The sequence below is a fragment of the Petromyzon marinus genome, chromosome 15 (genome assembly GCF_048934315.1).
Source record: "Petromyzon marinus isolate PM22_M1 ecotype Great Lakes invasive population chromosome 15, UKy_Petmar_22M1.pri1.0, whole genome shotgun sequence".
Taxonomy (NCBI): domain Eukaryota; kingdom Metazoa; phylum Chordata; class Hyperoartia; order Petromyzontiformes; family Petromyzontidae; genus Petromyzon; species Petromyzon marinus.
Genome location: NC_133681.1, coordinates 13,056,558 through 13,083,392, shown reverse-complemented (window position 1 = coordinate 13,083,392; position 26,835 = coordinate 13,056,558). Strand labels below are relative to the sequence as shown.

The following is a 26,835-nucleotide window of genomic DNA, read 5'->3' as shown; positions in this document are numbered from 1 at the left end:
CTGAAAGTGTATTTTTCTTTATCACATTTTATTTTGTGCTTCATTTGATCACTTCAGCAATTGGCACGGAATAATGTTTAAACACAGCATGCGTGATGTTCTGCTTAAGAGAAATATCGCGGGCAATTCAGTAGCTGAAAAATGTGTAATGTTCAAACTTGGCTGTTAGATGTTATTCGTTATCCATTCATTCCCACCACAGGTCGCTTGATGGGCTGTAGCAGCCAAGTGAACTCAAGACATTAGAGTTAAGGAATGGTGCACAAAGTTAGAAGTAGTTTAACACGTAGGGTTTTGCGACCAATATATTTACGCGATCTAACCCAAAAAAACCTCTATTATGGAAGTTAGAAATAATATACACACAAATACGACGCATACTTTTGGCACGCAGCAATCATTCGCATTCATGTACTGAGAGTTTTATGTTGTCAAAGAAAGAAAAAGTTGAAGATTATTAATTAATCCCAGAAGGGAGCTTGGGCAACTGCACTGCACTGATGATGTCACGAGTTGAAGACAGTGTTCTTTTTGAAATACAATGGCAGTAAAAAAAACTACAATAGGCATGCCATATTGTTATGATGAATGTGTTCAGGATTTTTTTGTATTCATTGAAAGCTGTTTCTATTTGTCTGACGTGCTAGGAATGCTAAGAAAACCAATTCAATGTTTGTTTTTGGCTACGAATTTTTTTGGATGTCGTTTTAATTTGAACATAAACATTATGGCGTATTTATACTGGAGCGAATGTTAAGTTTAAAAACTATGTAGAACATGTGAGGATTTCAAGGTGACAGTAACTATGCAAACACTCGTGCAATTGAGAGCCGGACGCTTTAGTCTGCCTTCTGCCATCACTCCATGGGAATGTAGTTCAACACAGCCTGGAACATAAAACAAAACTGCACGAGGACATGCAGTAACAACAACAAAAATCCAAATCCTTACAAGCGTGTTCCAAAACGATTCGCATGGTTTAAAAGTTACTGCCTTTAAATCGAGCACGTCATTTTGATAACAATAAAGTTAAATTCAATACATTTTGTTTTTTTGGGAATGCTACACTCGATATTAAACAGCTGTCATTACAGCAAAAAATGGGCAACTTTAGGCATTTGTCTAAGTCTAGTTATGTTTGTAGAATTGTTAATCCACTGCTGGATTAAGGCCTCCCGCATACCATATCGGTCGTTTTACCATACTTCACCACGCTGGTCCGTGCAGGGTTGGTGAAGAGGGGGCCAGGTTGACCAGTTCAGATCTCACTTGCCACGATGTGAGAGCCATAAATTGAAATTGAGGTGCCTGCTTCAAAGCCTGCTACACAACTAACCACTGCGGGCTTCAAAGCCTGCTACACAACTAACCACTGCGGGCTTCAAAGCCTGCTACACAACTAACCACTGCGGTGCTGCTCCCCGAAGACAAATGTCGTCAGTTTGCATGTGCGTTTGTACCAAGGTTTACGTGTGGATAATCAGTGTGGCATTAGTGTTCAATTGCACGACAAGATTGTTTTAACAAGCACCCTACACGGAGCAAACCTGGCCAGTTTCAAATTATTAACACTTATTATTTGTTAGCAATTCGCAAGTACAGTATTGAAGCTTGACTTAAAGCTTTCGTGACTGCAGGAATTCATATTCTTTGGGTCACGTGACTTTACCGAAAGACCCAAAGAATACAGTGTTGAAGGTTTACTATGAAATCTTGCCATTATATTAATGCTCATGTTATTGCAACAAAATCGACTCCCTTTATAAAATTAGACGGGAGCCCAAATGCCCTTGTTCGTTCCCTAATTATGAAGGTGCATTATTATCTGGCCTGTTGTCCGTTACATATTTCCCCTCCATCTATTTAATGTTCCAGCTGTATTCTGGGTTCTTGACAAACAATAAAAAAAGACATGCTTACACAATGATACGAAAATATTATTTTTTTAAACGTGTATAAGAGCGGTGTGTGTACCTCAGTGAGATATTGTCTTCTTAAATACATGTCGATGAATGAACTTTATAAAATAAATGTGACTAGTTTTCGCTGCAATCTGAGCAATACAGGAAGGCGATCGTGTACACAGGGTACTCGTACCGGATTAATTTTGATTGTAACGGTAAGTGTGGATTACACGTATGTGCTGTATGTTGAACTTCACCGGTACGTTGCCAACCGTGCTAATTGGAGGTGAAAACAATTATAAATTTCGTGAATAGGACAAACATTTTCATTTCATGAATAGAAGTGTCATAATGATAATGATGGAAACAATCATTTTGTAATTAACTAATTGGAAAATCATCATCAATGATGATTTGATGATGATGATGATTTGAATAATGTTTCTCTTGCAACCAATCACAGACAACCAATCGCCTCATTAAATGTTTTTTGTCCATTCGACCAGGTCAGGTCATGTCCTCTTAAAAAAAAACAGACTTGCATTTTGAAAAAGGCAAATGTTTGCATATGTTTGATCAACTGCTCCACCTTGTACCACTCTTGGTTCTCAAGCTATAAAGGCAGAAAGACAAATATATTTTAACAAATTAATGACAATATTATAATGGTGCAAAAGGATACCTGAATAAAATTTAATCCTTAAAAAAAAATTCAGCCAACAACGGACACACTCATTAAAATGAAAAGTCATGGTGACCTATAGTAACAACACGAGCCATGGCGCTGTTATACAGGAAAATACTGGCACACAGTTTGACAACGCCCATAATGCAGTTCGCATGAAGTAACTGTGTTCAGAGGCAGATGTGTGTGGTCATTGATGTGTGTGTGTGTAGTCATTGATGTGTGTGTGGTCATTGATGTGTGTGTGTGTGGTCATTGATGTGTGTGTGTGGTCATTGATGTGTGTGTGTGGTCATTGATGTGTGTGTTTGGTCATTGATGTGTGTGTGTGGTCATTGATGTGTGTGTGGTCATTGATGTGTGTGTGTGGTCATTGATGTGTGTGTGTGGTCATTGATGTGTGTGTGTGGTCATTGATGTGTGTGTGTGTGGTCATTGATGTGTGTGTGTGTGGTCATTGATGTGTGTGTGTGATCATTGGTGTGTGTGTGGTCATTGATGTGTGTGTGTGGTCATTGATGTGTGTGGTCATTGATGTGTGTGTGGTCATTGATGTGTGTGTGTGGTCATTGATGTGTGTGTGTGGTCATTGATGTGTGTGTGGTCATTGATGTGTTTGTGTGGTCATTGATGTGTGTGTGTGGTCATTGATGTGTGTGTGTGGTCATTGATGTGTGTGTGTGGTCATTGATGTGTGTGTGTGGTCATTGATGTGTGTGTGTGTGGTCATTGATGTGTGTGTGTGGTCATTGATGTGTGTGTGTGGTCATTGGTGTGTGTGTGTGTGGTCATTGATGTGTGTGTGGTCATTGATGTGTGTGTGGTCATTTATGTGTGTGTGTGGTCATTGATGTGTGTGTGTGTGGTCATTGATTGTGTGTGTGTGTGGTCATTGATGTGTGTGTGTGGTCATTGATGTGTGTGTGGTCATTGATGTGTGTGTGTGGTCATTGATGTGTGTGTGTGGTCATTGATGTGTGTGTGGTCATTGATGTGTGTGTGTGGTCATTGATGTGTGTGTGGTCATTGATGTGTGTGTGTGGTCATTGATGTGTGTGTGTGGTCATTGATGTGTGTGTGGTCATTGATGTGTGTGTGGTCATTGATGTGTGTGTGTGGTTATTGATGTGTGTGTGTGGTCATTGATGTGTGTGTGTGGTCATTGATGTGTGTGGTCATTGATGTGTGTGTGTGGTCATTGATGTGTGCGTGTGGTCATTGATGTGTGTGTGTGGTCATTGATGTGTGTGTGGTCATTGAACTACCATCGGTTCCCCTTTTAGACATTCGACGATCTGGAATTCCGCCTTTTGTCAAGAGGCCAAATACCATCATTTGAGTGAAACTCCCCCACCTCTCCGCGACTTTGGTAAAGACTTTCTTCATCTGGCCTTGCCTGTGGCTGGTCATCTGGGCTCTGGCCACGAGAGACCACAGTCACATACGATCGCACTTAACCCCAAGGAACCAGAGAAAATTACCACGGCGCTATCACAAAGTGACCTCACCGAGAACGAAGCAAGGCCCACGAATGCACAAATTAGCCGAGGGCGCAAAGCGGTGCAGATAAATGATGCGGGCGTCAGGTTTTTGATGACGGTGTTAAATGTTCTCGTTTCAGTAACAGGCGTTTATTAGATCGCAGCCGTAAACCTTCGCAACAACAAATACCATGTAACGGCATGGGGGAGGGGGGTGGGTGAGAGAGCTTAAAAATGACGTGCACTCATATTTTACAAACCCATGGAACTTGTTTAAAGGTAAACTCATGCCACGTCGGTGAAACTGACATAAATTGTCTTGGGAATATGCATTACCCCTTGCGGGAAATCTAATTATGCAATGTGTTCAAGATAATACTAACCAGATTGTGTTCCCCCTTTGAGGAAAAACGGGCATTAGCAACCAGAAAAAAACGAGCCGCTTTTTAGGCAGCTCGCTACACGTGTGTTCAACGTGGTTTTGCAAAGTCACCCTGACTATTCCAGCAGCAGCAGCAGAAAAAAATGGCACGCATTGAGACAATATATACGTTGAGCACATGTGCATATAGGAGAAAAAAATTAAGATTAAAATGTTTTGAAAAACAAAACAATAAACCAAAAAGGCCCAAAAACCCAAAGGGTTAAAATCTGAGGATCCATCTGTTGTACGTGCTATACATGTAATAATAAATTGATAAATCCTTACAACGATGGGTAAGTGCATAAAGTAATGGTAGGTTATATTTTTTATAGCCTGCTGGTCAAAACTTGTTCGACCATATATTTAACATTTCATGTGTGTGTGTATATATAAAGGTACAAAAACATGCCGCACAGCCCTATATAAACTGCTTGTGAGATTACGGGTCTTTTGATGTTGAAATCACCTTTCCATATACACAGCATATTATCTCTCCATTGCGTTTATTTCAGAAGGCCTTACACGGGTGCTTTATTACATATTTGCACATAGAACGTGTGGCTTTTGAGAGAGGATACAATCGTGTTTTACATTATTCTCTGGCACCAGACAACACGAGTGGAGCGCATGTGGTTTTAATGGAAACCTAAACGACGTGACGCGCTTGCTATAGGCTTCACTGACAATGTCTCCCAATCTGCATTGTGCTGCTACGTTTCTCTATCATGTGGCGCCGATCAGATAGTTGGGCATTGCCCTTAAATGCAATCTGGGCAGCCGGAGGAACGTATTTGTTTAATTCTCTGTATAGAGCGATGTGAAAGAATAAAAGAAACAACCCTCTCATTTGACATTCCAACATTGAGTCTCAAAAATCTAGTTGAGCAAATGCAGGTACCTCTTTAGGCACACCATGTACAGTATTCATTTCTGAGCTGAGTGGACTTGTAATGAACTTTTGGTAAAGATACCATGGAACAAAGGAGGAGCCCATCGACTCGTTCGTCAAATTAAAGGCTTCATCTGGACTCAAATTAAAGGCTTAACATGAAACAGAAGAGGCAAATTGCCACATTTCTTTGGCTCGGCAGCTGCGATTGATGAAAAGGTAGACTATTATACCGTCTCGGATTAGTTGCTACCTGCTAGAATGAATGTGATGCATTGTAAAGGCACTGACCGATTAAAGTCTAAAGCTTTGAGCAGCATGTCCATGGTATTCACCCTTTCATTGCCTTAGCTGCTGCTTCTTGAAAACGTTACCGCCTTGCCACATTTCATTCCTAGTTACAAGCGCAGTCTTAATCATCAGCAACATCTGTGGCTATAGGAGGAAGCTGCCTTGCTCGTTAAAGCCATGGCCAGATTAACAAATAGTCAATGACTGCACCAAACTTCCCCTCATTTATTAGTTTAGCAAACACCCATAGATCGGCGACCAGAGGAATGACCTGTAGCCCAAAGCATCTAGGTGTCCACTGTGCTACAGTTTGCAGGATCTGGCAGATGTAAGTGTGCATGTACGTTTAACTTCTTTCACACCGTATGTAGCCAACCGCGCTTATCGAAGGTGTGGGAAGCTGTGGCATGATTCAATACGTAATAATGGTAATGGGTGCATCAGCAATCTTCATGGAAACAGGCTTTGGGCCTAGGGTTGCCACCTCAAAGGTACACAAAATGGGATATATCATGGGAATATTTCATAATAGCGGAAGAGGGGAGAACTGCATGTCTATGCATCATCTCGAGTGGTATATCATTACACAACTGACAACAAAAACGTAACTTTGAATATCCTGGTAAATCTTATTAATATGGAAGGACTTAAAAAATTATTTGTCGAGGTAAAACCAAGATGGGTGGCAACCAAATGCATTACATTTCTATTGGATTGTTCACGAAAACTAAAGACTCGTAGATTTCCAGAGGGGAAATTAGCAATATAAAAGCTAACACCTTAAAATCTGCAATGCAGTAATGCCACCGTGTGAGGCTGTTCTTGAGTTCCCTTGTTAGTCTTACCCACCTTGGAATATGAGTTTGCACATAGGCAGGCTTGGCAAAAGCTGTAGATGACGTCCCAGGCTGGGTCGAGACTGCTCCTGAAAGGCATCTTACGTACATTTTAAATATGCTTAGTGGCATGACATCGTTACAAGTGACATAGCTGCATCAGTGGCGCAAATGACCGATAAGTCAACGCTATGAAGAGGAAGAATGAGAGCTTTGGCCTTGCTCAAGAGTAGAGATGAACCACCCTGCACTTGGGAGCAAGGATGCCGTTTGCCAGAACACTCTTACCGTGATAAGTTGCTATATCTGGTGCACACTTTTACGCAGAGAATAATGGGGAAAAATATTACTGTCAGTTGCGTTTACATAAGCCAGCTCTGGTTTTTGTTACAACAGAGAAGCCCTAAGTGTAAACCCACGTTAGTTCGTTGCAGCTTAAGAAGCAAGAGTTGTCATTAACTTTTTTTTATTGGTCGCATTGGTTGTGGTTCGGTATTACAATTCTTATATCTTACTGTAACAAGGACCGTAGTTGAGGATTACAGGCAGGGTTTAATTTCTCACCGAATATTTTTCGGCACAAAAGAAAAAAAACAGAATAATCACAATATTCTTACAAAATGTTTATTCATGAAACAAAGTAAGCCAACTATATCATGCGTGCTAACTCAAAATACACAAATGTGATTTATTGTTTTGTTTTGTTGTTCTGTAATATTTTACATATATTAAAACAATTACGGCAGTGTTTTGGCACTTTTTTTTTCCACCGCCTCGAAGTCGCACAACAAGCCTCTACAATCCATGTGTTCATTCAAAAAGTCAGCAGTGATGAATTACATGCCTTTCAGTGGCGACTAATACATGGGAACTATGAACAACCTGCATTGGCTGGGCTCACTTCAAGCCACAAGGCAAGTGTTTTTTTTTTAAGATATTGCAAGAGTATAACACATTCCAAGTATCGCACCGTACTTGGCCAAACGTGCTCATCGGCGGTGGATGACTGGCATTTACAGAGACTGGGCACACATTCGGCTCCCCTGAAGAGGCTCGCAGCACGTGGAGTGAAATGCCTGACGTCGTGCCGAGCAATGCGCGGTACAACTCAAAAACACATTGACGAGATATTTTACTCTTTGGATTTCATTTTCAACGCAGAAATTCATTGCAGCTTCACATGGAGCCAAACCATGTACACTGCTATAGTGTACAATGTCCATGAATGCATGTGAAGAACACATTGCTGCAAGTCTCAATATCTATTGCGCATCGTTTGGCATTGAAACCAACTAAACCAGTGTTCTCCATTGCAAGGCCCAAGGGGCCACTGGCGGCCCTAGTGGCCTTTAGTGTGGGCCCTGACGTGCGGCCACTGACAATACACAACATAATAAACATTTTTGGGTTAGATCGCGTTATTTATAAATGTGTCGTAACCCTCCACCACCCGACACGGCCAATCAGCAAAAAAAAGGTGTCACGTTGACAAAAGAAAAATAGTTCACTACTTTAGCCCACCGGTGTGTTGAAGAGTGAATCCACAACATTTGGGCTAAATTAGTGAACTATTTGTCTTTTAATAAAGAATTAAAGCTTTCGTGACTGCATAAAATTACTCATTGTTTTTTTCGGTAAAGTCATGTATGTACCTGACTTTACCGAAAAAAACAATGCGTAGTATTTGTCTTTTGTCAACGTGACACTTTTTTGCTGATTGGCCGTGTCGGGTGGTGGAGCGTTACGACACATTTATAAATAACGCGATCTAACCCAAAAACGTTTAATATGAATAATATTGGTCGCGAAAAGATTACGTGTTAAATACACAACATGTGAACACACCCCCCATCATCGTGCTGCTGTCAAACCCCAATGGTTTCAAATGTGTGGTGGCCCTCGCACTGAAGTGGCCCCCCATCTGAAAATGTGTGAAGAACACTGAATAACGAAACTCGTCAAATACTGGGTCACGGAAAGAAATTTACTCTGGCACATCGAGCTACGTAGAGCCACAGATTCAGGAGATATTTGGCAAAATATGAAATGTCAAGCACCAGCCCATCACAGTTATGATGGACACATTCATAGGGAAAGTTGAATTTTTAAAGGGAACCCCTTCCACGTATGCCTCTTGCATAACTTTTCTAAAGCTAGATGTTCTGGAAAACTAGCATATTAAAAAAATACATGAAACCACCACCACAAGTACACCTTTTTTGCTTTAAATGCATAACCATAGAAATACAATTTGGCGAGGGCTATTATGGCATCTGTAATCGATTGAAAACAGCAATATTTCACATTTGAAAGAAAATTAATCGACTTTACCCCGTCAAGTATTTTCCATCATAACAGTTCCACACTGGGATACTTTGAGTAAGGAATACTGTACCTGTTATACGCGTACTTTGTGACGGTGTCTGGCCGCTGCTGCACGTTAGAATTACTAATGCGTAAAAGCGAGGGCACGTGTCGCCACCTGCGAATGTGGCCTGGCAATGCTTTTTGTGTTCATGACGAGCAGCGCATTGTATGTGCGCTAGCAAGCAATATATACTCGCCAGGCTAATGATGCCAGCGGTCCTGAAATGTATTATCGACCCCCCCCCCCCCCCACGAGCTAACTCGATACACTTCGTCGTGGCTAATTCTCCGAGCCGAGAAACTTATATACGTTTTAACTGATTGCCGCTCGCTGCGGGATTTTTGTTTTTCTTCTGGCAGGAGATGATGTCACGCCTGGCGTATGAGCAACGTGCTGTGTTGTTCCAGCACATTGTGTGCGACTCGCCATTCCTAGGCACATTTAGCGGGGTTTTTTTTTTTGCGGTACACGTTTCAACGCGAGCGGCCAATTGAATCGACCAGCCGGTCCAGTCCGACGTGTTTTCATGTGATTGTTGTTTGCCTGCCGCAATTGCCGCTTAACGATTAAGCGGCAGTCTGCTGGAATGCTTTTAATGTGACAAAGGCAGGGGGAGAGTGATTCTTGTAAACTTGAGAAAGAAACTGGCAGTGTAATGCATTGTTTTGGAAAGATGTTGACACATCGCGCGTGGATTAGCCGATGCTGAATTATTTTCTTGTTTAATTAAACGGAGGCTAACGCTGCATTGCAATTGGACCAAATGGAGTGTGCACAGTACATTCACAGCAGAGGCGGTGTTTTTTTTAGGGCAGTGCTTTGGGGGATGGAGCAGGGTGAGGATGGAGGGGATAAGCAGGGCAGTGTTTTTCTTTTTTAGAAACGGAGAGACCAGCCGTCCCTCTTCCTTATGCAACATCCACCCTTCCGTCACCTTCTCTGGGGTCTGCCTGTTCTACACAGATGGGGCAGCAGCTTCCTTCCAGGCGCTCTGGAGAAGGGCAGTTGATGGGAGGACATCTCTCCACGTGGCAGACCACCTCGCCTCTCTGGAACCCCAGAACAAAAACAAAACACATTACACCTATGTATGTACCTCGAACTTCTTTCGCATTGTACGTAGCCAACCGTCCTATTCGGAGGTGCAGGGGAAGGACAACAAACATGGAGGCCAGCAGGAAAGGACAACATTGATACAGCTTATATCTAATACAGATGACAGGAACTGACGTTTTAAAATCCCATTATTACATGGGGTCGGCTGTTTGGATTTTATTGTTCTATGTGCTTCTGTTCTGTGCCTCTTATACAGTCACATTTCCCACTGTGCGCCTCGGAACTTACGGTCAAATTCATGAGCATGAATAAACTTATGTAAAATCTTTTTTTTCCTCTCCTCAATTTTATCCCAACTGCACTGCCGGTGTCAAGTCAAGAGAGGGAAGCGTTCGCCCGAGACCTCTCTCGCAGTGCAGTGCCACGCTTCGTTGTAGAGAACGGGCCACGGAAGCGGACGTCATAGATCTACCCGTGAGGTCCCTTCAAGTGTTTCCTGTTCCACACGAGTGTGGATTTTCTCTCTTGTTATGACAAAAAAACCCTCGCCATCGGAATTCGCCTTTCGTTGAGCTTGCCTGGGATGACTAACCACCACTCTTGCCTTCTTCCTCATCCCTTCAATTCGGACCCGATCCAGTCCTGTTATCGCCGAGATTCCATCTAAACAATTGATTTACATTTTCTAAATGAGATGACTGGGTCACTCAGGGGAGATATAGTTTGTCAGTGTTGCCGAGTCAATGCATGTGAGGTCCTGGGATTTTATCCAGGGGTGGAATAATTATCTGGCTGGGTAGCTCAGGGGATGATGGATAGAGCATGTGGCTTACATTTGAAAAAGTTACAAGTTCAAATCCCAGCCTCAGCCAGCTAAGCCCATCATCCCTCTGAGGTCAAAATTTAGTACCAATGTGCGAGAAGTCAACAACGTTTGTGCTATGGATTAACTAGCCCGGCCATGTACAGTACATATGTTGAGAAGCTCTTGACGACTCGGAGACGGAGGTGAAGGTAAGGGCTTGCACCAGTAGTTTATTAAGGGCTTCTGCCAATAACACAGGGGCTAACACTTCCCGACAAGGGTAGGGGGTCCTATCTGTCCCCTTCCACAGCAGGCTGCCCGGGCTGCCTCCTCTGCACCGGCCGGGGGTTCAGCCAATATCGGCCGACTGAGGAGCGCAGCCACACCTAGCCCTTACGCTGCGCTGTTACAGACTTCCATCCCCTTGCTCCTGGCCCTCCATTCCAGCCTGCTCGGTCACTTGTCTCCAGCTACGACCCCGCTTTCGTCACGGGGTCTCCCTTAAGTACCTAGAGGAGACATGACGTCATCGCCCCGCCCAGCGCGCATGACGTCACGTCCCCATATTACTCCTCTACACATATACAGCCCCTTTGCAAAAAATGTTACTTAACCAAATGCTGGTCAGTGCGGGTTAAAGACAAGGGAGCATAGACATGGAAGCCTATAAGTACAGCACAATAATGGAATCTGCTGCACTGCCCTCTGCTGTCTACCACCCAGGCCAGGAGTGTATCGCTCAAAACACCCATCGTAGTGAATGGTGGTCACCCATCAAAGCATAATTCCCAATCCACTCTGCTCGCTTCCGAGATCGAAAGAGATCATGTATATATGTTGAACGTCTTTCGCACCATACGTAGCCAACTGTGCTAATCGGAGGTGCGGGATCAGTGGCATTCAAGGTGATTTGGTCGTAGGCGTGAGTTAACCCATTGGAGGAATAACGGTTCCAGTGGCCGGCGATACTGAAGGTGCAGAGTGTGTCCTCGTCAGCCCTGTGGCATCAAGGGCGGAGGGGTTAGAGGGGGCTGAGCCCGCCTGTTGAAGGCTCAGCCCTCGTCTGGATTTTTATCGTCAAAGTCAATAAAATGTTGGTGCAAAAAATAACACCAGCGGCGGTTGACTTTCAGCCTTCCTGCATATTCGGTGAGGTGCGACTGCAAGCGGGAGGCACAACAGCCACAATCGTATCGTATCAATACCCCCACGCCCCTTTAAACGAGGTCACGCTGAAGGCCAGTCCCCGTACCTCACAGTGGCATTCGCTGCAGGCATCCCTGTGCCAGGTCTCCTGATGTGCTCGCTCCTTCCCGTCCGCGTTCTTACATCGGCCGTCCTTGTGCAGCGCCTGCTCCAAACCACTGACCTGCGGTGCGCAACAGAGCTGAATTACAGCCGGAGCTGTACGGGGCCGAGCTCCAGGTGATATTTCGGTTCAACCCCCCCACTGTCAGGGTCCAGGGGTATGCGGCGTTGTGGGGGGGGAGGGGGGTGCCTGGGAAATATTCCACGAGAAATTAATCTCTACTATTTGGTTCTTTCGGTAAAGTCACGTGGCTACATAGCCTCTTGTTACCGCAGCCCTGCAGCCCACTTCAGAAATTGTTTCCTTGCTGTGGTTGTCCCACCTGATGACGGACGCTTGTGTTGCGCCCGAAACGTCGCGATTAAATTCATTTCATTTTTTATACCTACGTGACTTTACCGAAAGAACCAAAGAGTATGGGATCCCTGCAGTCATGAAAACTTCAAATCTAAATTAATCTCTGGTGCACAAAAAGCACGCCGGTATAGAAAACGACCACAATGCAAAATGACGCCAGTTTGTATTGCTGTATTATCATTGTTTATCCACTTGTAAGGGATGGCGAGAGGCAAACCCTATCTGGAAATAAATATACACTCACCAAGTCTAATGGCTTGTGAGTTAGAATGGCGTGCTCGACTCTCATTGGCGAGGAGCTATGACAGGAGGAGCCGACGTAGGGCACACAATCGGATTTGAAAGTGGAGGACATTCAAATCTGGATGGTCAACAGGGAAAACTAAATGGAAATGAGGGGTCGGTCAGGTGACCGTTAGGTGATTGGTGGAGAGTCATGGAAAGTTCCCGAAAAGGATGGGGAAAAGAATAAAAGGAGGGATGGAAGGAGGGTTTGGAGCGCCTGAACGGAGTGATTCCTTCACGTGTGACGCGGCGTGCGGAAGACGTAAAAAATACGGAGTTCAAGACTCACCTGGGCTGGAGCTCCTTTACACGCAACCTGAACTACATGAATGTGTGGAGGCGTGCACGTTCTGCCACATGTGCAAGTGCTGTTTGAGGTGAGCGAGGGCAGGCCAGACTGCTTTCGCTCTTGAGTCCTAAATCAGTTCACGTGCGGGTGGATTAGTACCTCACAGGATCATGAGAGGAGGCGGTGGCTGCTTGGGGAGGCCTTCACTCAGCTGTGGAATGACCATGACTGATGATGACAATGATGATCATGATTCGGCCTTCAGTAAGGAAAGGGCTTTCCACCTCCACCGGGCCATCGGTAATTGTGGTGGAGCCGGGGGCTGGAGGGAGCGAAGCCTGAGATGACGACCCTCACCTGCGAGCGCAGCTGCTCCACCGTGCGCTGCAGAGCCGACACGACGCCCCGAAGTTCCTGCAGACTCGAATCCTCCTCCCGCTCCTGTGTGCGCTGCGTTACATTGTGCTGGGCGGAGCTGGGAGACAGCGAGGTGGTGCGCATGGTGCACAGGGGCCCATTACCAGCACGCCACAGCGCCAGGGGGAGAAAAAGAAACAGCAGTAGGCAAGGGCAATTTGTATAATTTCTATATGGAAATTGACATTGTAATCCTATCACATTTCACCCAATGGCAACGTGGGAACTTCCAATTGATGTTTCCCAGTCGCACGCGCAAACTTTGTTCTGGGCGGTGTGCCTGGTTCACTCTTCCCAACAGTGTTTTGTTTATTAAACGGGAAAACCATGTACTGGTTTTGAGATCATGAAACGATGTCTGTGGATGCTCCGGGGTCAGTGGCAATGGCAGAAGCAGCCAACCGCCCAGGGATTCTCGCCACAACATCCGGCGCATACAGTGAGGGAAAAAAGTATTTGATCCCCTGCTCATTTTGTACGTTTGCCCACTGATAAATAAATGATCAGTCTATAATTTTAATGGTAGGTTTATTTGAACAGTGAGAGACAGAATAACAACAAAAAAATCCAGAAAAACGCATGTCGAAAATGTTATAAATTGATTTGCATTTTAATGAGGGAAATAAGTATTTGACCCCCTTTCAATCAGAAAGATTTCTGGCTCCCAGGTGTCTTTTATACAGGTAACGAGCTGAGATTAGGAGCACACTCTTAAACGGAGTGCTCCTAATTTCAGCTTGTTACCTGTATAAAAGACACCTGTCTGCAAAAGATGACTTAGTACTTGGTGGCAAAACCCTTGTTGGCAATCACAGAGGTCAGACGTTTCTTGTAGTTGGTCACCAGGTTTGCACACATCTCAGGAGGGATTTTGTCCCACTCCTCTTTGCAGATCTTCTCCAAGTCATTAAGGTTTCGAGGCTGACGTTTGGCAACTCGAACCTTCAGCTCCCTCCACAGATTTTCTATGGGATTAAGGTCTGGAGAATGGCTAGGCCACTCCAGGACCTTAATGTGCTTCTTCTTGAGCCACTCCTTTGTTGCCTTGGCCGTGTGTTTTGGGTCATTGTCATGTTGGAATACCCATCCACGACCCATTTTCAATGCCCTGGCTGAGGGAAGGAGGTTCTCACCCAAGATTTGACGATACATGGCCCCGTCCATCGTCCCTTTGATGCGGTGAAGTTGTCCTGTCCCCTTAGCAGAAAAACACCCCGAAAACATAATGTTTCCACCTCCATGTTTGACGGTGAGGATGGTGTCCTTGGGGTCATAGGCAGCATTCCTCCTCCTCCAAACACGGCGAGTTGAGTTGATGCCCAAGAGCTCCATTTTGGTCTCATCTGACCACAACACTTTCACCCAGTTGTCCTCTGAATCATTCAGATGTTCATTGGCAAACTTCAGACGGGCATGTATGTGCTTTCTTGAGCAGGGGGACCTTGCAGGCGCTGGAGGATTTCTGTCCTTCACGGCGTAGTGTGTTACCAATTGTTTTCTTGGTGACTATGGTCCCAGCTGCCTTGAGATCATTGACAAGATCCTCCCGTGTAGTTCTGGGCTGATTCCTCACCGTTCTCATGATCATTGCAACTCCACAAGGAGAGATCTTGCATGGAGCCCCAGGCTGGGGGAGATTGACAGTTCTTTTGTGTTTCTTCCATTTGCGAATAATCGCACCAACTGTTGTCACCTTCTCATCAAGCTGCTTGGCAATGGTCTTGTAGCCCATTCCAGCCTTGTGTAGGTCTACAATATTGTCCCTGACATCCTTGGAGAGCTCTTTGGTCTTGGCCATGGTGGAGAGTTTGGAATCTGATTGATTGCTTCTGTGGACAGGTGTCTTTTATACATGTAACAAGCTGAGATTAGGAGCACTCCCATTAAGAGTGTGCTCCTAATCTCAGCTCGTTACCTGTATAAAAGACACCTGGGAGCCACAAATCTTTCTGATTGAGAGGGGGTCAAATACTTATTTCCTTCATTAAAATGCAAATCAATTTATAACATTTTTGACATGCGTTTTTCTGGATATTTTTGTTGTTATTCTGTCTCTCACTGTTCAAATAAACCTACCATTAAAATTATAGACTGATCATTTCTTTGTCAGTAGGCAAACGTACAAAATCAGCAGGGGATCAAATACTTTTTTTCCCTCACTGTAGGTTATGTGCAGATATCTGGACGTCACAGCTTTTGGTGCTCTCCTCTCCTCTCATGCACGCGTTTTCTCAACTCAAACAAGAAAATGACCAGACCATCACCGAGAAAGAAAAAAAAAACAAGAGGCTTAATTCTACTTAGCGTATAATATTTTGTGCAAAGTTTGTTTAACATTGACCGTGATGACGTGTGCCCCCCCCCCCCCGCCGCCGCCCCCAAGCTGACACAACTCAGTTGTAGCCGACTCTCACCCTTCGCTCGTTTCCTGCTTCTCGTGCCGGTCCCCTGGCCTCTCCCCCGGGTAGCTGAACTCCGGCGAGCGTTTGCTCCGAAAGTGGTTGGAGATGGCGTTGAACTGTCCGCGTGCCCGGCAGTCTAATTCGCCCCAAAGTGAGACACAAAACAAGGGGCGGGTGGGGGGGGTGTGAACAGACGACAGTGGAGATTCGCAGGGTCCCCAAGCAGCTCAAGGGGATCCCGAATCCATTAAAAAAGGCAATGGTGGATTAAACATCATCTTAATTTCTAATCATAATAAACATATGCTAAATAATATAAAAAGGGGGTGCATCTCTCTCATATCTTGTCTACCTCTCTCATCACACTATACCTCTACAGGGACTGGTCTACTTATGAACGAGTTAGGTTCCAGATGTCTGTTCGTAAGTCGATTTGTTTGTCAGTCCAATTTTAGTCCTGTCGATTCCAAACGTGTTGTACAGCATGTACACGAAACACGAGGAATGGCTTTAAACGTTGTACAATCTCCTATAGATGCAGATGCCACTGGTTCTTCATGTTCTGCAGATGTAGATGCCACCACCGCCATGTATTGCGCGGCGGTTGAACTTACGATTCTCGGTCCGAACAGGCAACTGGACATACGGACAGGTGTTCGTATCTCTAAAAGTTCGTAAGTCGAATGTTCGTAAATAGAGGAGACCCTGTATTTGTCTCAATTTCTCTTACACCGCACCATCTCTATCTCTTGTCAATATCGCTGTGATCATTTTACAAGGATTGCATTAATTGAAAGGGAGGAGCGTAAGGCACCACCATGGACCAGCAACCACCATCGATGGATGGCCAAACTTACCACGCGTCCGTTAACAGGCCCGGCTGTGAGGATGGCAGCTGCTTAAACGGGTTTGTGTGTGAAAATGTAACAACAGTAAAAAAAAAAGTTGCACGGAACGAAATGTTTTTCAACAAAACTCAGCTGCCGCGTGCCTCCCTCTAAATCCCGTCGGCCAATTAGCACCGCGGCTGAAAACTGCCAGAAATGCTCTGCTTTTAAAATGAACGAAAACAAAGCAATGAAAAAAAAACCCCTTTGATTGATCCCTGCTGGACAACATCACAAGTCAGCAGTACCACGAACCTGCACGAGCTACGATGGCGTCGTTATATTACGTGTCACAAACGCAAATTGCTCGGGCCCATATATGTGTCCATCGTGTGTTGAGTTTAAAAACGAATGATACAATACATATCTGCTGATTTTAGGGGCTGTTAAAAGAAAGCAACTAAATACCTGATGTTCCCCCCGTTTCGATTGCGTTTAAACGTCTGGGGTTTATAGTAAATTACAATAAAACTAATCAACTGATTTTGCGCAGCATCGCAGCACGGGTTACACACACATAAGTGGTCAAACGGATATGAGCAAAGAATAACTTCCCACCGTTATCATAATAGCAGAGCATGGCTAACATCATTGGCTAATGATGTCTGAACCGGTCCTGGGCCCTACTCCATTCACAAACTCCCAATGCCCAGTGTGGTGAAGTATGGTCAAATAACCCCTTGCAACGGACGCGGCGTTGAAAGCCCTTCAGCCAACAGTGGATTGACAAAGGGCTGTAAATTATGTATGATTATTACGCTTGTGCCTGGGAAACAATACAGAGTAAAAACACAAACGATCAAACATGCATTCAGCCATTCATGATGTCATCCATGAGATGCACTTCATGCGGGTTCATGTGAATCCAACGCTCAACTCTAAACGCACGTCCACGCCTGGCTTTTCAAAACTGTAAAATAAAATTCAACAATGTAAATAATAAAATCATAGGTGTGTGTGTGGTTTAATGAGCGGTAGTCCAGCGGTTAACGTGCCGGGCTAGAAACCCAGCGAACCGAGTTCGATTTTCGCTCACATCCAACACCAGTGATAGATATCTGAACCAGTCCTGGGCTCCCTTGGGTGGACTCAGCCTCAAATGAGTACCTGGTGGAGTGTGTAAATATTGCCACTCAGGAGACAAAGGCGGCTAGGTATGGTGCTATTCACCCACCCACTCGTGTGCTGTACTCGCCCCAACCATCTACTGCGAGTGACCTCAAGCAGAGAACCAAACGTGTTCGGCAAAAATTCTAGAACGCCCTGCACCATAAAACCTGCCTACCATGGGCAAGCTTATAATTGAAGGTTGAGTGAGCACTGTTCATCTGCAACGCACTCAAGCCAGGAATTCAGATAACGCACTGGTGGTATGTGCGCCCAAATGGCTTTCAAGAGGCTGTCATAATTTGAGCCGTTTGCACTGTGGAGATTACCTAACAGTCCGCCAGATTTGAATCTGTCTCGGGATTCCAGGAACACCACATCACTTTGTCTGGAGTTCCGTTTCACTTCGGTGAGGTTTCATTCTCACGCGCATCGATACGGCTTGGTCATCAGCTTTAATGGCTGCTCGCTAACAGCGCTTGGCCACAACAGTCTATAACGCTGACCACGAGATTGTAGTCTCCGTTAACGCACGGGCGCAAACACGTGCACTCCACGCCAGTGTGTTTGCATTTACAGTGTAATCGTTCTTTAAACAAAGAAATTACAGTATTCGAACTGACGTGCGCGTTTCTGCGTTTCGTTTCAAGGAAAGAAACTCAACTCTTTTTTTTTGCACGCCACGCTCGACCGCAAATCTTAAACGGCAGCCACAGCCGGCACTTATCAGCTCACGGGCGCAAACTTTGCCGGGTCTCCGTTCCTCCAGGGGATGGAAGCAACGGTGCTTTTCGGAGCCAAACCTAAAAAAAGGCCCCACCCATCCACCCCCGATTGTTTTCCACCCCGAGACCGTAAAGTGCCCACCGATGACGCACTTTCTTCGCAACGTTCAAGCGCCGCTTATTTACCTCTCGTGGGTTTTTGTTGATGCTGCTGTTGCCGATGGGGCACTTAACGCGAATCACGCAAATGTGCGCCTTGGGGAGAAACAAAAAAAGTGGGGAGGGGGGGTGCGGTTGGAAAAATCCGCTGACCTTTGCGTTATACAAGCGTCTCCTCGAATCGGAATGTGCAGTAGGGTCGCAAATTGCGATCGACAAAAGAGCTTTGTGCTTTTTTTGTTCAATCAAAAGATGAATAACTTTCCCCGTGCTCAGAAAATGAGCGTTGGGCGTCGCTCATCGCTATTGGTGGTCCCCGAGCCTGGCGGTGGAAATTCCAAGAGGCTGAGCTAATGAAGTGACCAGCACTGGCCACGACAGTCCACCGAGGCTGAACGGGGAGACCTTTTGCCCGAGCTCTCCGACGCGTGTCTCCGGGGTTCACGCATCGTGTTGTTCGGCGCGATGTCCGACGTTTCGCTCCACGTGTGCGGGGAGCTTTTTCAGGAACCGAAGGCCGCGGAGCGAAACGTCGGGCATCGCGCGGCACAATTCAAACAGCCAACGGAGAGTCGCAGAGCAGCGTCGCGAAAGCCTACGCAGAGGTGATCTCTGCCTTTGGCCGGGCACGCAACCAGCATTAATAGCCAGGTGTGAGTCCACCGAGACCACCGTGGAAATGCTAAGGAAAAACAATGACGTTTCAAGACAAATATGCATTTATTTAGCTTCCTGGCATATGCAGTAAAGTTGAGAATAGCCATATATAATTACCTAAGATCATGTTCAAGCAATAGCTTTAAACATCGACCCCAGTAATGCTCTATGACAAGTGCACGCTGAGTATGAAACTAAATTGATTTGCACTTAACATGCCCAAATGTTTTCGTCGAGTGCTCTCGCCAATGACATCTGGCAGCCCGTAACTGTGTGTTGAGCAGATGTGCCTCTGGTGATGAGACCCAGAAGGTTAAACCCGGTCCAGGGCTTACCTGGAATGATACTGCTGGAACGCATTGGTCCAGAAAGTCAATCGGGTTATGGACGAGAACCTATTTAATATGTCACATTCTATCTTCATGTGAAGAGATGTTTAAATGTGTCTGTTTATGCTCCAACTTCACGTTAAATAATCACCTTCACTAACCTTGCTTCAGATCCTCCCTTAAAACAACCCTCATCTCTTCTCCCATAGCCCATCTTGCTACTGCTGCCTACCCCCATGCACCAGCTTCGACCAAGCCTACCCCTACCCTTATCACTACCCCTATCACTACCCCTATCACTACCCCTACCCCTATCACTACCCCTATCACTACCCCTATCACTACCCCTACCCCTATCACTACCCCTATCACTGCCCCAACCCCTATCACTACCCCTATCACTACCCCTACCCTTATCACTACCCCTATCACTACCCCTATCACTACCCCTATCACTACCCCTACCCCTATCACTACTCCTATCACTACCCCAACCCCTATCACTACCCCTACCCCTATCACTACCCCTACCCCTATCACTACCCCAACCCCTATCACTACCCCTATCACTACCCCAACCCCTATCACTACCCCAACCCCTATCACTACCCCTATCACTACCCCTATCACTACCCCTATCACTACCCCTATCACTACCCCTACCCCTATCACTACCCCTACCCATATCACTACTCCTATCACTACCCCTACCCCTATCACTACCCCTACCCCTATCACTACCCCTATCACTACCCCTACCCCTATCACTACCCCAACCCCTATCACTACCCCTATCACTACCCCAACCCCTATCACTACCCCTATCACTACCCCTATCACTACCCCTACCCCTATCACTACCCCTACCCCTATCACTACCCCTATCACTACCCCTATCACTACCCCTACCCCTATCACTACCCCTATCACTACCCCTATCACTACCCCAACCCCTATCACTACCCCAACCCCTATCACTACCCCAACCCCTATCACTACCCCTATCACTACCCCTATCACTACCCCAACCCCTATCACTACCCCTATCACTACCCCTATCACTACCCCTACCCCTATCACTACCCCTACCTCTATCACTACCCCAACCCCTCCTTGACCACTACCACCTGCTCTGTCACCATGACTACACCACCAGTTTTAACAAGAACAACCGCGATCTTTATTTCAACCGTTGTCATCCTACGTGCCACTTTTAGGATCGTTGCGAAGGCGCACTTGGAATAGGGCGCTCCATAAATGTGAGGAAGATAAGACGCGGTGCGTAGCCGGGTAAATCTCGATTTGACCAGGTGAGAACCCCCACCAAGACTGCATCGAATTCAACAGCACGGCCTTTGCTGCGACCTGCTGAGCTGGTAGGCAAGGGGAGACCACTTCAATGCCTCGTGCCAAAGGGGCCGCCGTGAGCTCTCGCGGTTGGCTCCAACTCCTCCACGCTCGTGAGCCGCCTACAGACGGAGCCAATGCCCTGGGAAATGGCACGCGGCACAGGCGTAACCACGGGGTAACGATGCAGGCTCACAGAGCATCCAAATGCGGCTGCATCTCGAGGCGCTGTGCAGAAGTAGTGGTGATATTTATTTTATAGCGAGAATGAGGCAGTCAGAGGAGGGGGGGGGGGGGGGAAAGGGCCTGGAGCCTGGACTGGAACAGGGACAGCGAGGCAACAGCACAAAAGGCTGGGGGGAGTTTCAGACCGTGGGGACACCATGGAAGAGACAAATCTTCATGAAGGCCGCTCTTCGCCATCGGCCCTCTGCATATCGCTAAACCTAACCCCAACCGGACCCTCTCCTCCCCATGAGTCTAGCAGCCATGCCCTCCCCCAAGAAGACAACGAAGCACTCTGAACAGAAGGAAGAAAAATCATGCATACGCGTTGACTGTGTATCGCTTTCCGCCGTGCGTTTGTCCTCGGAAGGATTTAACTCGAGTTAGTAATAATGCGAGCACTAGCACCGAGCGTGAAGGAAGCAGTAACGTCCATGTAGAGCAAGTTCATAATGGAAACACAACTTTACATGGATGCTTGGTTCAATTTAGATCACGATTACGAGCATTATTGTTCCTTCCAGCTACAGACAACTGGCGCATTAAGGTTTCGTCATATGTCGTAAAGGTTTAAAATCATACGTCCATTTCAAAGTTGTTTTTTTACATTTGTAATGCGCACGGTTTCCTAAGGGAAACCACAGACGGGTGGGAAGGCAGCCAACAACTTAATTTGGGATGTTTCTACAACTTCGTTCATGTGGGAGAAAACCGGAGCACCCTGAGAAAACCCGCATTTGTTCCAAACATGACTGGCTACGCAACTAAGATTGGCACGGTTGGCTACGTACGGTGCAAAAAAAGTTCAACACACACATATACATACACATACATACAAAGACAAAGATCCCCCATATAGCCTTAACAGACTGTAGGGGCAAGTGCTGTTAGCGAGCACCTATGAAGGCCAGAACGGTACACGAGGGGGTGGGTGGCCAGCACCACGCCCGACCGCCTTTGTCTCCCTAGTGGCAATGTTTACACACCGCACCAGGTACTCATTTGAGGCTGAGTCGACCTAGGGGAGGCCCGGGACCGGTTCAGATAATCGTCACTGGTGTTGGCTGTGAGCGGGAATCGAACCCGGGTCGCCAGGTTCATAGCGCAGCGCGCTAACCGCTACACTATCGCTCCCCACAACACACATACACACACATACACACATACACACACATATACACATACACACAACAACCGCTATTCGCCACTAAGTGGCGGTGACGTCACCACGACGCTTGTGCCAGGCCATGTGCACCTTGAGGCCACGTGAAGTGTCGAACGCCCGCTGGCAGGAGGTCATGGGGCAGACCCAAGTGCCACGGGTCGACTGACTAAGATGACTGAGATGACTGGCTTGGCTAATGCACCACCTGTGCCCCCTACTGTGCCAACCTGCTGTGCTTTAGCCACCCGGCGCTCCGCTCGTTGTTGTGAGCGTCGCTCCTCCACCCTCCGTTTTTGTTGGAGGGCGACTGCCTCCAACTGCCCAATAGCGTCCTTCACGAGCCTCCTCCACAGAGGCCGATCTTGACACCGCTGGTACCAGTCATCGGCAAGTCCACTCAGCTCCACGTCCTCCTGTACCACATCGCTCCATCTCTTCTCTAGTCCGTGCCGCGCCCGTTTAGCCCCCTCGATCCGGCCGAACAAAAGCTGTTTCGGCATGCGGTGGCTGGGCATGCAGGCTACATGACCCAGCCAACGCAGCCTTGCCTGCCGGAGGAGCTCACCGATGGAACCTTGCCCAGATCTTTCAAAGATTTGTGAGCTCCTCACACAATCCAGTCTGGTTAAACCCAGGATGGATCGTAGGCAGGCCAGCCTAAATGTTTTTAACTGGCGAAGATGTTCCATTTGGGGGGTCCACGTTTCGCAAGCGTAGAGAAGGGAGGGAATGACCGTGGCCGAGAAGACCTGAAGCTTAGTGCGGAGCTACAGACCAGGTAGCTTCCACACAGCGTTACGCAACCGATGAAAATATATTGCCGCTCGACTGATTCGGAGTGAGACCTCTACTGTTAAACTGGAGCCAGTCATAAGCACACTGCCCAGGTATGGGAAACTCTCCACTCTCTCCACAACTGCCCCATCACCGATTGGGAGTTGTGGGGGTGGAGTGTCCGATGGTACAAAATACCCAGGCAGGTGCTTAGTTTTGGTGGGGCTGATGGTAAGGCCCCACCTCTTAGTGGCACGCTCCAGTCTCACACATACACACACACATACAAAGCAGGTGTCGGCTCACTTCGCACCGCCCGAATTTCCGCTCGCCCAGCAACACGAAGCGACGCGACGATGCGGCGACAATCCTCTCTCTCTCTCTGTGACGATGTGGGGACAATCCCCTCTCTCTCTCTCCGCTACGTGACAATGGTGGGGACAATCCTCTCTCTCTCTCTCTGTGACAATGTGGGGACAATCCTCTCTCTCTCTGTGACGACACGAGGACAATCCTCCCTCTCTCTCTCTCTGTGATGTGACAATGTGGGGACAATCCTCTCTCTCTCTCTCTTCATGACGACACGAGGACAATCCTCTCTCTCTCTCTCTCCGTGACAATGTGGGGACAATCCTCTCTCTCTCCGTGACATGACGACGTGGGGACAATCCTCTCTCTCTCTCCGTGACACGACGACGTGGGGACAATCCTCTCTCTCTCTCTCCGCTACGTGACAATGCGGGGACAATCCTCTCTCTCTCTCTGTGATGTGACAATGCGGGGACAATCCTCTCTCTCTCTCTCCGTGATGTGACAATGTGGGGACAATCCCCTCTCTCTCTCTCTCCGTGACACGACGACGTGGGGACAATCCTCTCTCTCTCTCCGTGATGTGACAATGTGGGGACAATCCTCTCTCTCTCTCTTCATGACGATGCAGGGACAATCCCCTCTCTCTCTCTCCGCTACGTGACAATGCGGGGACAATCCTCTCTCTCTCTCCACGACGACGTGGGGACAATCCTCTCTCTCTCTCCGTGACGATGCGGGGACAATCCTCTCTCTCTCTCTCCGCTACGTGACAATGCGGGGACAATCCTCTCTCTCTCCGTGATGTGACAATGTGGGGACAATCCTCTCTCTCTCTCTCCACAACGACGCGGGGACAATCCTCCCTCTCACTCTCCGCTATGTGACAATGCGGGGACAATCCTCTCTCTCTCTCCGTGATGTGACAATGTGGGGACAATCCTCTCTCTCACTCTCTCCGCAACGACGCGGGGACAATCCTCTCTCTCACTCTCCGCTACGTGACAATGCGGGGACAATCCTCTCTCTCTCTCCGTGATGTGACAATGTGGGGACAATCCTCTCTCTCTCTCTCCATGATGTGACAATGTGGGGACAATCCTCTCTCTCTCTCTCTCCACAACGACGCGGGGACAATCCTCTCTCTTTCTCTCTCTCCATGATGTGACAATGCGGGGACAATCCTCTCTCTCCGTGACGACGCGGGGACAATTCTCTCTCTCTCAGCGACGCCTACCTTGGCAGCAGTCCTGCCACATGCGCAGGTCGACGTGGGGCAGGGTGCCGCATGCCACGTATCCCTGCGGGTACGTGGACACGGCGAAGGCGTCGGGCGGCACCAGCGTGATGGCGTCGCCGTTGTCGCAGAGCACGCGCGACAGCGAGCTCTGGTGGATCTGCGTGAGCTGCGCTGGGGAGAACACTCCCGGGTTCTCGTACCAGAACCTGACACACGCACGCACGAAGAGGAGGATCGCTGGTGTAAGGGTGCTTTCCGAGTGTCGGACCAGGAGATGAAGGGCTGTGTTGGCGAAGCGGCGCCGTCGAGGATAGGAATGAGCGAAGAGGATAAGGAAGGAAAGCCCTGCGTGAGTGGGAATAATGCCAGAATACATTTAGAGATATCGGTACCGCTATTATGCTCTGGCCCCTTAACTAGAGAAGCTGCGGCCAAAAGTTGTTGTTTTCCAAAACACGTGCATGTGGTTGTGGTTTACTTTTGAGAGTTCAAGATTACCGGTTCACAACACGTGTTTCAGCAGTTTCCAGCATCACATAGGTGTCTCAGTGCCCAATAAAACGTCTTGTGATGCTCGCCTCTGTTATCAGTTCTAATTCAGAGGTAGGGTATCCACATTCCTATAGCAGAAGCTCGTCTCTCGACACAGTAACCAATGTGGTATACATTTTATGGACTCCAGAAGGAAGGATGAATTCAGACATCCCATGGCCGAAACTGAAATGGAAACATTCTAAATGTAACCAGTGTGCTTTGTCTTAGCATTCTGGTTTAATTCAACTCAGTTTAGTAACACGAGCTTTTTATTTAAAAAAAGAAATAGTTTTTCCACACATTTATCCTGCATGTATTCTCGGGGTCACATCATGAGGAAAAGAATCAATGCGGATCTCTCAAAGCAATGCAACGTTTTGTGCTAGGCAACGTATGTTGAACTTCTTTCACACCGCACGTAGCCAAACGTGTTTATCGGAGGTGACAATGGCCCACGGCAGTGGATATCATAGAATTAGCTCTGAGATCCTGTCAAGTAATCCCTGTTGAACACACCCAGCTGCTCTGCCACTGGGAATACTGTTTGTCCCATGACAGTGAAAGCGATCTTCTTATTTCTCATCGTTGTCATTTAGCCAAATCAAGTCAGAACTATTTGAATGCGATGGTTTATTCACAGTCATAGATAACTTTGCGCTGAGACCATCCATTCATTGAACTTGAAAACCCGGGTTCACTCAAGTGTGCCCAAACCCATCATCATCATCAGCGAATCGCCTGCACGCATGTTGAACTTCTTTCGCACCGTACGTAGCCAACCGTGCTCATCACCGTCGGCCAAAGCGAGCGATGTCTGGCGCTACGCACCCATCCATGTACGTCATTCCCCACCACCGCCAACCACCGCACCGTCCGCTCTTTACCTGTCTCCATCTCTGAGGCGGCGAAACTGCTCCGTGAAGAGGCACAGGAGGGTGGGCCCCACCAGCGAGCCCGGAATCACGTCCTCCACGATCAGGGCCGGCCACAGGTCAATGTTCTCGGGGGTCCCGTAGAGCCTGCGCGGGGAGAGACAAAATTGCGGTGGCGCGCCCGCCCCGACGCGGACCGCCGTCGGCCCCGATCGCCGCGCGAGGGCGACGAAGGCTGCGGCGGGGGAAGTGGGGACGGCGGTGCGGTTTGCCGCCTCCAACGCGCCAACGGACAAGCAGACACAGAAAAACGCGACGTATCACGGGAGGGAGAATGTCTCGCAGATGCCGGGCAGGGTTGCGAGAATTTCGTTCGGTGCGCTGTCGTGAGCGGTGCACGATCACGCGACTGAGGAAAACGGGGACGTTTAAAGTCGCGGCGGGACTTTGTGGATTTCCCAGGAAAAATGTCAGCGACCCCGAACAGAGGACGATCCTGAGAAAGCCAGGACGGGTGGAAACCCTGGATGGTGGTTTCAGTGGAGTAGCGTGGTTTGTACAGTCCCCGGTGCAAGGAATGAAATGGCACCAGGCTGGTTCAATTTCCCCCTTCCTTGTCGCCCGGCTCCCCAACTCGTCGAGCCTATGGGCCACCGTGCAATCGCACCACCTGCACATTTTTTAAAACAAACATAAATCCAGCGGAT

The 26,835-nt window shown here is 47.4% G+C and overlaps 1 protein-coding gene across 1 annotated transcript in view; it reads right to left on the bottom strand.

The window, feature by feature from the left end:
* Positions 1 to 7,120: 7,120 nt before the first annotated feature.
* The window catches only part of LOC116942683 (peroxidasin homolog), an 84,190-nt gene continuing 64,475 nt past the window's right edge, over positions 7,121 to 26,835 (bottom strand). The window contains exons 19-24 of the mRNA XM_032954907.2: positions 26,141 to 26,275; positions 24,720 to 24,928; positions 15,811 to 15,934; positions 13,337 to 13,454; positions 11,992 to 12,108; positions 7,121 to 9,927 (exon numbers count right to left, since the gene is read on the bottom strand). Coding sequence (XP_032810798.2) covers positions 9,787 to 9,927; positions 11,992 to 12,108; positions 13,337 to 13,454; positions 15,811 to 15,934; positions 24,720 to 24,928; positions 26,141 to 26,275 — 844 coding nt within the window. The 3' untranslated portion in view covers positions 7,121 to 9,786. The remainder of the gene's footprint in view (positions 9,928 to 11,991; positions 12,109 to 13,336; positions 13,455 to 15,810; positions 15,935 to 24,719; positions 24,929 to 26,140; positions 26,276 to 26,835) is intronic.